The sequence below is a fragment of the Ochotona princeps genome, chromosome 26, assembly GCF_030435755.1.
Source record: "Ochotona princeps isolate mOchPri1 chromosome 26, mOchPri1.hap1, whole genome shotgun sequence".
NCBI classification, from domain to species: domain Eukaryota; kingdom Metazoa; phylum Chordata; class Mammalia; order Lagomorpha; family Ochotonidae; genus Ochotona; species Ochotona princeps.
In genome coordinates this window covers 19,723,710-19,737,685 of record NC_080857.1, presented here as the reverse complement: position 1 = coordinate 19,737,685, position 13,976 = coordinate 19,723,710, and the positions used below count along the sequence as shown (strand labels likewise).

The 13,976-nt window shown below is 47.7% G+C and overlaps 1 protein-coding gene across 6 annotated transcripts in view; it reads right to left on the bottom strand.

The window, feature by feature from the left end:
* Positions 1 to 13,976, bottom strand: part of ZFYVE1 (zinc finger FYVE-type containing 1) — a 42,159-nt gene that overhangs the window by 11,840 nt on the left and 16,343 nt on the right. For all 6 annotated transcript variants that reach the window (XR_009244252.1, XR_009244251.1, XM_058655194.1 and 3 more), the window contains exons 2-3: positions 6,179 to 6,683; positions 2,300 to 2,514 (exon numbers count right to left, since the gene is read on the bottom strand). Coding sequence is in view for 4 of the 6 variants with exons in the window: in XM_058655194.1 (XP_058511177.1) it covers positions 2,300 to 2,514; positions 6,179 to 6,683 (720 nt within the window). In the remaining 2 variants the exon portion in view is untranslated. The remainder of the gene's footprint in view (positions 1 to 2,299; positions 2,515 to 6,178; positions 6,684 to 13,976) is intronic.

Sequence of the window (13,976 nt, the reverse complement as noted above, 5' to 3'; positions counted from 1 at the left end):
ATTGTACAATAAAATAAAAATAAAAAACTAAGTGAAGAAGTTAAGTAAAAAGAAAACTAAGTTGTCTTTTTAAATAAGTGGAAAAAAAAAGCTGTAGAATGATATGAATGGAATTGATATTGTTCATGCAAAAATATTTTATATATACATATATATGTATGTATATAAATAATACAGATGCATTTACACACAGCACTAGAAAATTTCTGAAACGATATCCAATAAGCTACTAAGAATGCTTCTCGGGCCCAGCGCAGTAGCTCAGTAGCGGTTAAAGTCCTCACCTTTCATATGCCGCCGGGATCCCGTATGGGTGCAGGTTCTAATCCCAGAGGCCCTGCTTCCCATCCAGCTCCCTGCTTGGGGCCTGAGAAAGCAGCTGAGGACGGGACCCTGTAACCACGTGGGAGACCCGGAACAGACTCCTTGTTTTGGATCGGCACAGCACTGGCCGTTGCGGTCACTTAAGGAGTGAACCATCAGACGGAAGATCTTCCTCTCTGTCTCTCCTCTTCTCTGTATATCTGACTTTGTAATAAAAAAATAAATATATCTTTTAAATAAATAAATAATCTTTAATAAAAATTCCAGTTTTACTAGGCACACAGGATCCTATGAGGAATGTATATGTCACAGAACTAAATAATCAATTCTAACATACAATTTTCCATCATTAGGAATCCCATATGTCATAATTTTCAGGTGTGCTATTCTGTTATACACACTGCCTCTGTAACTTCTCGCTTCTGGACATGGTATAACGATGCTGGGCCTGTCAGCAGCACAGCCACTGTACATATCAGTGAGAACAAAGACGCCATGGGATAAAACAGAGCAGAGCCAATCCTGAGGGTCTCGCCTGGGCTACTCAGCAGGAGGCAGGATGGCTGGGTTACAAAGAAGCTGGTGTCACCCACCACAGCCTGTAACAAGAAAATGCGTCTAGTGACTTAACTGCAGCACTGATCCACTGCTGGGACAGGAAAAAAAGATGATGTGCTCAAGTCTTCTGTTTTTGTTTGTTTGTTTCCTTGCTTGCTTGTTTTGTAAAGATTTATTTATTTTTACTGGAAAGGCAGATTAGATTTACAGAGAGGAGGGACAGAGAGAAAGAAAGATCTCCCATCTGCTGGTTCACTCCCCAAATGGCCTCAACGGCTGCAGCTGAGCCAATCCGAAACCAGCAGCCAGAAGCTTCTTACAGGTTTCCCACATGGGTGCAGGGTCCAAAGGGTTCGGGCCAGCCTCTCGTCCCTACCAACACACCACCTGACATACGGCAGGTGGCCCAAGACAAGACTTATGGTTGATCCTCTGAGCAACATCCAGTGTCTCAGGAGAAGTCACTCCCATCCTAACTCTTGTTCACAGCAACAGAAGCTGGGAAGGACTGAGTCTCAGGGCAGCACACCTTCATCTTTTCCCGAACAGCGGCTGGTCTCCCTTTCCCACAGAGAAAAGCCGGGGCCCAGGCTCATGAGCCACAGTCTCCAATTAAGAAAAACCGTGGATTTTATTTGTTGAGAAGCCAGAGTCCCAGCTGGCCAAGGAGCTTAGGTGGACGGGTTGGAAGTTTGGCCCCCTGCCACTTAGCAACGGTGGGTGACCACTTCCTGCATCTCTCTGTGCCTCAGCGTCCTTGCTTGTAAGATGAAGATGACCAGAGTTCTTAACTCGGGTAGCTGGGGAGGCAAGCAGTGCCCCAGCCGTGCAGAGCGCTCTACATCTGGTTGCAGAGTAAGCAGTAAGGACTGCTGCCAGGCAACGGTTCGTATTGTGTCTTGGTCATTTTCTACCTGCCAGCCAAATTTTCCATGTATTGATATCAAAAAAAGTTCTTCTTGAATCAGTAAATTTAGCCAAGAAATCACCAGAGAGCTGGCAGAACGCAAAGCATAAAGGTTTCCCAGCTAGGGGAGCTTGAGTTTCAATCAGCTCTCTAGGGCAGGGCTATGTCACCCGGAACCGAAGGCTTTTTCCTACTCCCCACCAGTTGCTCACCACGATGAGGTCCGCTCCCATTTTTACAATAACCTCAGACTACCTTGTACGTGACCTTCCAGTACGTCTCCATGCATGTCTAGATGCCTCCTCTGAGCTATCCTTTCAGACCAGGCCACCCAGCATCAGCACCAACTAAGTCAGAGGTCAGAGTGTTGCCTGCCCCCATTCTCATTCTCTCTCTCTCTCTCTCTCTCTCTCTCTCTCTCTCTCTCTCTCTCTCTCTCACACACACACACACACACACACACACACACACACACACACACAGAGGCACTCGGAGTTGGAGCCAACTGACCTTCAATGCTTTGAAGATGACCCCCGGGTGCCGGGGAGAGCGAGTGGTATTGTTCTCCAACTGCTGTTCCAAAGCACGCCGCAGGCCTGAGAAGTCGGTGGGAGGATTGTAAGTCCTCGTCCCCTTGTAGTGAATGGAGCTGAAGGCTTCCGGGAAGCGGCCCAGCTTCCGGAAGCGGTCCTGGATGAGCTTCTCTGGCACCTCCGAGGGGTGGTCTGCATGGGCAGAAAGGAGGGCAGTGAACAGAGAGGGTCGGGGAGTAACCCACAAGGGGCAGAACCCCTAGGGTGCAGTCAGGTCTGCTGTGACTCCACGCGGGCACAGCCCTCACACGGGCAGAGCTAACGCTCCCATCCTTCCCTGCTGGGCAGTACAAGCAGGGCTTCTCCCGGGAGAAGGCTCAGGCCTCCTGTCTAGTGCGGACCACAGAGATACGTTCAGACTATGGAAACTCAGCACATTACACACCTGGCAGAGGATGCACTTTCTCATAGGTATATTTCAAAAATGAGTCTCTGAACTGTATTTATTAAAGAGGCAGAGGGACAGAGAGCTCCCATTCCCTGACTTGCACTCTGCAATTGTTCAGGTTAGGCCAGGCCAAAGCCAGGAGCTGAAACGTCATCTGTGTTTCCAATATGAGCTCAGGGACTCAACTACACCACCTGCTGCTTCCCAGGGTCTGTGTGAACAGGAAACTGGAACTGCGAACGGAACTGGGAGGTAAACCTCGGTACTCCAACAAGGGATGTGGACATCCCGACCAGTGGCTTAACTTCAAGGCCAATCAGCCCAGGAAGACTCTTTTCCTTTTCTTTTTTACAGATTCACTTATTTTTATTAGAAAGTCAGATATACAGAGAGAAGGAGAGACAAAGAGAAAGATCTTCCATCTGTTGATTCATTCCCCCAAGCAGAACTGTGCCAATCCAAAGCCAGGAGCCCAGAGCCTCCTCCAGGTCTCCCACACAGGTACAGGCTCCCAAGGCTTTTGGCTGTCCTCAACTGCTTTCCCAGGCCACAAGCAGGACCTGATGGGAAGCTGGGCTGCCAGGACACGAACTGGTACCCATAGGGACCCCCGGCACATGCAAGACAAGGACCTTAGCTGCTAGGCTACCGCGCCAGGCCCAGGAAGACTTTTTTCTCAAAAGTTGTTCATCCCATAATACATAATTTTCTTACCTTTTTATATGTAACCAAACACCTAATAATGAACATTTAAAAGCCCTACACTTTGGGCTGCCTGCTTGGCCCAGCACATAAAATACCCATGTCCCATACCCAAGCACTGGGTTTTGATTCCTACCTCCTCAGGTACTGGGAAGCAGTGGTGATAGTTCAAATAGCGAGGTGGAAACACAGCAATGATTGCTCCCAAAAGACTTGTTTCTGCTCATTTGTAAAGCAGAACCAGTTCACTTACCTGCTAATCTGCCATCCAGGAATGTTCTGTAGAGCAATACACACAACCAAACTGGGAATCAGAAATTCTATGGCAGAGTCAAATCTAAATACCACTTGTCCACAGTTCCTTTACTTTCCTACCCGGCACACCACACCATCTGCCGTGTTTCCAACTCCAGGCCTTAAGCACCAGCACAGCAATCCAGAAACTGCTCTTAGGAATCAGAACATCTTGCTGGAAATCCCAACGTGACAATTTACTAGCTAGAACTTCAGGCTTACGTAACTGAAGCAGCTTCGTTACCTGTCAAATGGGCTTGCCAAGGACTACAGTGTCTAATGAAGTTAACACTGATTGAGAAAACACCTAGCATAGTGCACCTCACAGCTAGTTTTTAAACCTCCCCTTCCCTAAAGACCACAGTTCCAAAGCAGCCTAAAAGCACTGCCCACGGGAGGCATCCTCAACAGCCTAAAAGCACCGCCCACAGGAGGCATCCTCAGGCCAGTCTAGGTCACCCGCCCCTGTACCTTAGAAGTCACTTGCTGGTGAGTCTTCTCTACTGTGGAAGATCTTGATTTCTCACCTTTCTGGGGTCAGGAACCCCAGAATCAAGGTCCTTCCCAATCCATCTCCTTTATGGTCCAGTCTGTTCACTGCCACCCCAAAGCCACCGCTATGGCTCAATCCCCATCACTTCTCACCCACCACTGTCACAATCGGACTGCTCCTTCTGCCTCCAGATAGAGCCAAGGAACCTACTGGAAACAGAGCTTTGATTTTGTCATTCTCCAAGATCCTTCAGGGGCTCTTGTGTACTGTAAACCTGAGAACTGCACCAAGGCCATCCATGCCTGACCCCTTAGTGGCTCCACCCTTCCCTACCATTTAAGCTGTGACTCCGCATCAGCTACCAAAGCCTCTTTACATACTAAGTCAGCAGTATTCCTAACCATGCTGTTTCCACTCCAATAGGAAAGGCTATCAGCAGATAAGCTCATCTGAGGAGAGTGCTGGCTGCACTGACACAGAAGAACAGGGTAATGGGATGAGAACGTGACCACTAGGGTACAGGAAGATTATGCTACAGGGGGTAGTTAAGAAAAACTTGAAGCAGAGACAGGGGGTAAAGGGAGAGTCGAGCTGGATCTGAGAGTTAGGTGGCTAGCCAAGAGATAACAGACACAGCAGCGCATACAGGGGGGAGGAGAGAGAAAAGGCTGGAAAGGGGAGTGGAAGAACATACATTAATGTGCACAGGGATATGGGGAAACACACACACATACACACACACACACAATGGTGGTTGACCCAAGGGTTGACTAAAAAAGAGACACAGGCAAGAATTAGAATGAAGACACCACAGGTTGAAGCTCAACTCTGATGTAGTCAAAGACATGGACGGACGGCGGTATGACACAGCTTAACCCACTCATTAAGCTTTAGAAAACCTCCCTCTGGAAAAGCGTCGCAGAACTACCTGCTGTGCCCTGAACTCGCCTCCTGAAACCAGCAGCGGTGTGTTCTTCTGATCCAAGCCTCCAGTACTCAATACCTACTCGGTCATTCCTATCAGGAGTTACAGTCCTTCCTCAGCACTCCCACATCTCTGGTACTTCCAGCTACTACAGAAGCCAACACTGTGTGGTTTCTCCAAACACACTGCGAGCTATTCAAGGGAGGAGTTGTTTCCTAGCTCTGTGTTGCAGGCTCAGCACGGGATGTGTACTCACTAACTCTGCTGACTGAATGAACGGGTACAGACGAGCAGGAGGGGCCACTGCCACCACTGTTCCCAGGGCATCACTGAAGATACCTGCCCCATCCTCCCGCTAGGGCGAGGACCTTGCTTCCTATTTCTCCACAGAAGCAATCCGAGGTTGCATGTACACACATGCACACATAAAACACGCTCACCTCAAGCTACTTACCTGTCATTGTGTCTATAAGCATTTTCCCTCCTGCTGGCCTGTCCACACTGCTGAAAAGGTGGGTCTCCCACCTGATCATCACACATCCCAATCCTTCCTGCCCTCTCTTTCTCGTATCTGTTTTGTTCTCTCTCAAAAAGAATCAATCCCATCAGAATTCTGTACTATTGCACATACTACTTTTTTCTAAATCCTTAAAACTCCACATCAGCTTCCAGTTATCATCTTGCTGTTTGGCACCCCTTCAGACCTGAACTTACTCACACTCTCGGTTTCTACTCCTATGGCTTGGATCTCGCCCTGCTCCAGCTTTCACCCTCCCTCACCCTTACTGCCCGAGAAACAGGACTCCTTCAGCTATCCCACTTGGCCTAGCAGCGGATTCTGACAGTTGAGCACTCTGTGTCTTCCTCAGACACTTCCTCACATATTGCCTGGCCAAAATCTGCTGGGTAATTCATCACCCCCGAGTCGCTAGTGTCAGCCTGATGGCGCCTCTTTGTACTCCCACTCAACCTGACACAGTGCCCATCTACTCACCTGAGCCCAGGAGCTGAGTGTGCACAGTCTCATGGAAAATGATAACGGCAGGGCCCAAGGTAGATAAGGGGACATCCAGGCCACAGCGGGCAGTGGTGGCCTTGAGCTCCTTGGTAAAGTGCTTCAGGTAAGCTTCGGAGGCGTCCCCAAGGAACTTAAAGAGGTCATTATGCAGCCGATCGGCGTGAGTTCGATAGATGACAAGGTCTGAGATGGCCAGCACCTTAAGCAGCAGTCGCGTTCTCTGGCTGAGGTTCACAGTTGCCCCTAAGAGCCCCTCTGTGTCTATCACTGCGACCTTGTGGACAGGGTCATAGGCTGCCCACACTCCCACGGTGCAGGATTCCTGGGCAGGGGAGGTTTTGAAGACTTCGCGGCCATAAAAAAAGGTATAGTTGAGGGTATGAGACTTCCCATCGCCAGTATTTCCAAAAATGGAAACCACCTTCAGATTCTGATCAGGTTTACAGTCCAATTTCCTAATAAAGTCCTCTTCGTTCGTTACCTTCAAAACAAGGGAATTTAAAAATTATAATACAGAAACCGCAAACCAGCTACAAATGTGTTCCAAGGTCAAGGACCTGACAGGACAAGGTGGCAAGACCCAAAGCAGAGGACCCACCCTACCTATATCCTCAGCCAGGAGTTTCCAAAACCTGGGCCAGTGTAACAATTCAATTGTCATGAAAGAGCTAGAACAATGCAGCTCTTAGGAAAAAAAAGAATACAGGACTTAATCATCTCTATGATCCTGGATTAGGCAATGGTTCCTGAGATAAGCACAATCAACAAAAGAAAAATAAATAAAGAGTTGATCTAAAGTACAACTTGGGCCATAGAGATGCTGGTAGAAGTGCTTGCGTCCCTGCACCCACAAGGCAAACCCGGAGGAAGCTTCTGGCTCCTGACTCCACTCTGGTCCACCCTGGCTATTCCAGTCCTTTGGGGAATGAGCTAGCAGGCGCGCGATCTCTTTCTCTCTTTCTCCCCTAAGTTATCTTGATTTTCAATAAATAAATTATCATTTATAAAAGAAAAGGAAAGACCTATCAGCAGCCACATCTAGGGCTGCTCCAGGTCACAGTCAGGAGCCAGGAATATCAACCAGGTCTCCCATCTTCCACTGCATTCCCAGGCACAGCAGGAAGCTGCAATGCAAGCCTAGCAGCCAGACTCAAGTCAAGGTGAAAACTGGCAGCTTAACCCACTGTGCTACAATGCCAGCCTCTCAATTCATTTTTCATTAAGAAAATTTTATATGAAGTCATATTTTTCTTACATGTGACTTATTTTATTTCCTAAATATTGATTCAAAGAGTAAGAAAAGAATGTAAAATATAATCGCATTTCTCAGGGTAGGCGTTATGCTTTGACAGGCTAATACTCAACCTCCAAGCACAGACAACCAATATGGGTTCTAGTTTGTGTCCCAGCCACTCCACTTTCAATCCAGCTGCCTCCTTATGGCCTGGGAGAGCAGTAGTGGATGGCCCAAAGCCTGGGCCTGTACCTGCATGGGAGATCTGGAAGAAGCTTAAGCTCAGCGCAATAGCCTGGCGGCTGAAGTCTGTGCCTTGTGTGTACTGAGAGCCCTTATGGGTGCTGGTTCTTATCCCAGCTAATCCACCTTCCCTATGAAAATAATAGCAGTTGAGGATGGTTCAAAGCCTTGGGACCCTGCACTTACAGGGGAGGCTCAGAAGAAGCTCCTGGCTCCTGGCTTTGGATCAGCTCAGTTCCAGCCGTCATCGCAGCCAAATGGGGTGCGAGTCAGCGGACAGAAGAGCTTTCTCTTTTGTCTCTCCTCTTCTCTGTATATCTGACTTTTCAATAAAAATTTAAAAATATTTAAATAACAATAATAATAATAATAAAAGGCTGAGGCACTTGTACACAGCACCACATGGATGACCCTTGAATACAGAGGAAGAAAATAAAGATCTCACATTGCATGATTGTATTTATAGTAAATGCCCAGAGAGTAAATGCACAAAAACAGAGTAGATTACTGGTGGGCAGAGGCATAGGGGAGAAGGGACAGGGTGAGGCTGCTAGCTGGTACAATTTTGGGTGATGAGAATGTACCAGAATTGGATGGTGGCTAGTAAAGTTTACAAATATACTAAAACTCCTGAACCATATATTTCAAAAAAGTGAATTTTATGTGAATTACCTCAATAAAAATTTTTTAATGTTGTTTTTATTTCTAATGGCAGGAAGAAAGAGGGACATAGAGGCCTTCCATCTGCTGGTTCATTTCCAAATGACCACGTCTGCCAGAGCTGGGCTGAAGCCAGGAGCCAAGAACTTTTGGGGTCTGCCATGCAGTGTGGGGGTCCAAGCTCTTGGGCCATCCTGCACTGCTTTCTCAGATTCATTAGCAGGGAGTTGGAATGGAAGCAGAACAGCCAGGACTTCATATGGGAAGCTGGCCTGGGCATAACAGGGAGAGGCTTCGCCTGCTATAACAGAGCACAGGCAACAGTAATTTTTGAACAAGAAAAAACATAGCAGTCAGTCTCCACTCAACAGTAATTCCCCTCTAACAGTATAAAGACCACCGTAGTCATTATTAAGAGTCAGACCAGGAAGGAAGAGGCTTGGCACCATTGAGATTCCACTCTAACATTCCAGAAGGGTGCTCAGGACTCCTCCTCTGATAACAGATGCCCAGGGTCAAAGCTCCGCCTCCAATGGACTGGGTCCACTCCAGTTGAGAGTGATAAACACTTGCACCAAGCACCTTCCAGTGAAGAGAGAAAAATACGCCTTCTGTCTCTCAAGAGGCTGCTGGTTTTATAAAGAACAGTTCTAGAGAAATGCAGGCACCTCACTGAGCAGGAACCCAAGCCCTTGTTTCCTGTCATATCACGAAGAAAGCAGCTCACTCCTCATCCTACTAATGACATCTCTTGTTACATTATTAAGCGTCTTTAAGGGGTGGGCACTGCAGTACAGCAGCTGTAAGATGCCCTTGCGACACAAGCAACCCATTTCTAAGGGCAGGTTCAGTTCCAGTTACTCCAAGCTTCCAAAGCAGCTACCTACTAAATGCAGCTGGCAAGCAGATGATGGACCAAGGACTTGGGTCCCTGCTATCTACAAATTTAGAAAGATTCTTCAAGGGGCTGGCATGGTGACACTTCAGGCTAATTCACCACCCTGCAGCACCACCATTCCATATGAGCTCTGGTTGATGTTCCAACTGCTCCACTTCCAATCCATCCCCCTGCTTATGACCTGGGACTGGAGCAGAGAATGGGCCAATGCCTCAGGACCCTGCACCCACATGGGATACCCAAAAGAAGCTCCTGGCTCCTGGACTTCTGAACCCACATGGAAGACCCAAAGAAGTTCTCGACTCCCAGCTTCGGACCAGCACAGTTCTTACAGCCATTTGGGGTTGAACAAGTGGAAGGAAGATCTAGCTCTCTTATTTCTCCTCTCTCTTTCAAATAAATAATAAATCCTTTTATTGCTTTATTTTTAAAGAGTCTTTAAAGACAACAACACCAATTCACTAAATACCCATCACAGCACCTGTGCCTTTCCACATATGCACCATGGCTCCATACTGAAAAAATGAGTTCAATGAATTAAATTCTGCTTTAAACTGGAATCACTTTCCCAACCAACCCATCTTGCACAGAGCTAAACACAGAGCAGCATTCAATAAACAGGGACAGCCTAACTGGTCTGGCAGACAACTGCAAAAAACAAGTTCCCTAGAACTGCCCATTTTGAATCTAGGTTCCTCTAGCATGCTGGGTCCAAGTCCCTCAGCTGGCCAGCAAGAGGAACAAAACAAAAGCTCCACAAACCTCCCAGGCAGGAAGGAGTCAACTAAGGTCTTGTGGCAGCTGGGGGAGCCATCCACCCTGTCAAACAGCCCTGAGGGCAGTCTGGACCCAGAGACTTCCTTCCCTGCCAGGAAATCTATTCACCTACAAAACAAATGCTCTCTGGAAAACGTGTATGTGGGAATCTGCAGGGGCAGAATTAATGATCTCAGGATCCACAGTAATTCCCCACCCAATTCTGGACTCAGCATGTATGTAAATTCACTCATGCAGCTGAATCCAAAGCATTCCCTGACCCGCACTGTGTGGGAGAGGGGATGTCGTGGCATCTGGCGGCCTGAGGAATGCCAAATCCACATGATCATATGTTGGACCCAGGCATGTGAGTCCAGGGTGAGGCCCTCCAAGCTCATCAATGGCTGACAGACAAGCCACGGACAATCACTGAACAAGCACTGACTGTAAATGTTGCTGTGCTAAATGAGGCTCGCACCACCTTCACTTCCCATCACTGGGCAGTTCCTGCTACGCCAATTAACAGGTTGGCGAGAAAACGCACGGCAAAGAGAAGTCACTCTGGCCTCTTCCTCCTGCGTTTCACATTGTGTTTCCCTATGTCTGCATTTGCCCCTAGCCTGTGGTTACCACCCTCTGAGCCAGCACAAAGAGGACACCTAGGGCTGGTTACGTGCTGGCCAGGCTGGTTTCCTGTTCAAGGAGGCAAAGGTAAAGCAAAGAGTTCCTCAGACTAAAGGAAGCCCCCTCCCCCTCTCCAGCAGGCTCCTGTTCTACTCGTTCTGCTTGTTTGCCATGAAGGAGCCCACTTGGCTTCCCAGGTGGAGTGAACCCAGCTCCCGGTCCCTGAGCCCTGCCCATTGGCTAACACACCCGATTCTACAACCCCCGCTCTGGCCTTGACACAGCAGCAGAAGCGGAGTGCCACTGATACACCCAGGAAAGTGAGAATGACACAGTGCAACTGCACAACCCCCTGGGACAGTGAGTGAACTAAGCAAGATAAGGAAGTAGGAGGACACAGTATAGTCACACAGGAAGTAATGTGGACCATTATTACTTGAAGACCAACTCCAGCATCCCATTGGGTACCAGTTAATAGTCCTGGCTGCTCCACTTCCAACCCAGCTCCCTTCTAACGCACCTGAGAAAGTAGCTAAAGATGGCCCAAGTGCTTGAGCCCCTACACCCATGTTGGCGATTTGTAAGAAGCTCCTGTTTCCTGGTCTCAGCTTGGTCCACCACCAGCCAGTGAGGCCATTTGGGAAGTAAACTGTCTCTCCTCAGAAACCTTTCAGATAAATAAGTGAACCTAAAAAAGGAGGGGGGAGGGAGGCTGGCACTTTAGCTCAACTGGTTAATCTTCTACCTCCAAGCACTGGCATCCCTTACGGGCACTAGTTTGTGTCCCAGCTGCTCCACTTCCCATCCAGCTAGGAAAGCACCAGAATGGACCAAAGCCTTGGGAACATGCACCCAAGTGGGAGAAGTTCCTGGCTCCTAGCTTCAGATTGGTTCAGCTCCAGCCACTGCGGTCATTAAGGCAGTGACCCAGCAGATGAAAAATCTCTGTCTCTTCTTCCCTCTGTAAATCTGCCTTTCCAATAAAATTAAATATCTTGAAAAAAAAAAAGTCCAGCTCAGTGGGAAAACCCACAGATGCCTGGCAGCAACAGCCACCCTTGCACCTGTGCTTGCTGTTCAATTATGAATTCAGCAATACAGAGCGATTTAAACTGACTGCCCCTAAAAGCTGGCTGAAGAGATCACTGCCTGCTTCAGTTAGCACTGTTCCTCTCTTCCTAATGAAAGCAATGCATTCTTACTACCCACAAAGCTGGTGTGAACCAGTGGATCAAAGATCTCTACTTCTCTCTGTGTGTCTCTAAAATAAAGTTTATTTTCAAATAAAAGCAAATTTGAAACACAAAAAAAATTTTTTTAATAAAATTAGCCTGGGCCCAGCGCAGTAGCCTAAAAGCTAAAGTCCTCACCTTTCATTCACCATGATCTCATAAGGCTGCTGGTTCGTATCCTGGCTACTCCACTTCCCTTTCCACTCCCTGCTTGTGGCCTGGGAAAGCAGTAGAGGACGGCCCAAAGCCTTGGGACCCTGCACCCATGTGGAAGACCCAGAGGAAATTCCTGGCTCCTGGCTTCAGATCAGCTCAGCTCCAGCTGTTGTGACCACTTGGGGAGTGAACAAGCGGACGGAAGATCTTCCTATCTCTTCTCTATATAACTGACTTTGCAATAAAAATAAATAAATCTTAAAAAAATAAATAAAAGAAGAAAACTAGCCTAAGTTGAGATTAACCCCCCCCCCCCAAATTAAGTCCCAATTGATGACTTCTATTTGTTTCTACTAGTTTCTTTTATTTCCATTCTGCTTTTGGTTAAATTCAGTGAAGGAGACAGAACTGGGGTCACGTGGGGTCAACACTGCAGAGGCCACGAGAACTTGATTCCTCCATTCATGAAGACATGTATCAGGCTTCCCCAGTGCCCAGCACTGACGTGGTGAGCAGGCCAGCACAGACACAGAACCTAGGTGACACTTTGCTCCACAGGAAGGAAGGAAGTAGCAAGTGAAGAAACACTCCATTGAGAAATCCAGAACCACTTTTGACTCACAGAAAAGAATACTGGAGAATGATTGATGGCCATGGCCTGACATTCAAACAGGACTTTCCTTAAACTACGTCAAAACAGATCAGTAGCCAGTCTTGTTCTTAAAGTCCAAATGATAAGAAGTTTCTAGTCCATTATCAAGTGCTGCCTGCCAGAAATTCTCCTAGACCTGTTGCCCCCGACATAGTAACTCAGAAGGTTCCCTTGTAATTTATTCTAAAAGGGAAGTGTACACTTGGTGTTTAGCCATGTACGTGTTGATAGAGGTTCATGTGGAACCCAATCATTTCTCAATCAAATGTTTTCTTAAGATCACTGAAGTCACGAGGTTGGCCACACAAACACACAGAGAACATTTGGTGAGAGCAAAGATCACTTTCTTCCACTCTAGCGTCCCCAAAGTGTTCCATTACTTGTGAGGCCAGGAGTCCTCCCAATTCTTGCTATGACCAGAGGTGTCCTGACACTCACAGGCAGTGCCTGCGTGCAGCTCTCCTCTCCACCCTAGCATGGCATGACCAACAGATGCTGTGAAAACAGCCATTTTTAGCCCCATGATCACTGTCTTCCACCACACCCAACCCACTCACTTCAGCGCTGCATTTATGTCTGGATAAAAAGCTTCCAAGCCAAGTTGAATTCAGAGGACACACTGGAAATAGCGAGTCATGTTCAAGACTCACACTCTGTCCTCAAGAGATCTTTCCAGGGTGCTTCCACTGACAGCCTTGGCGCCCCCTCTTAAGTGGCCTGGCACATCCATATTTAGCCAGCTAAGAACACAGATGCACACGTGGGTAAAGGCCCCAGGACTGGAGTAAAAGCCCCAGCTGCACAGAAGACAGGGCAGCTAGGTTAGAATGACACCACAGGAAGCACACACAGCCCTTTTCCTCACAGCCTCCATTCCAACTGTTATTTCTGTCACAACATCCAGCTCCAAGCTTCCCAACGAGAATGTACTCCATGCTGGCCTACACCATTCACATTGCTTCCCAACACAGTTCCTGACACAACAGGCAATCAATACACTGCTGTAGGATAAAGGAATGAACACAGCACAGAAGGACTAGCTGCTATATTCTCTCCCCTAAAGAGAAAAGTGTGCTATCGCCATTTTGGGTTCAACCAACCTTTCATCTCTGACTTTAGATCAACCTTGAAGTTATTAGTTTCTCTAGGCCCTGAGCTGTCTTACCTGTAAAATAAAGAAGATCACCCAGTCCATTTCATAACGCTGCTGTGTACATTACATGAGCTACTACACTCCAAGCACTTGGCACGGTGGAGGCATATGGTTGGTGAATACCAGAGAAGTGCTGATTGGCAGTGGTGTGGCTGCCCAGATCAGC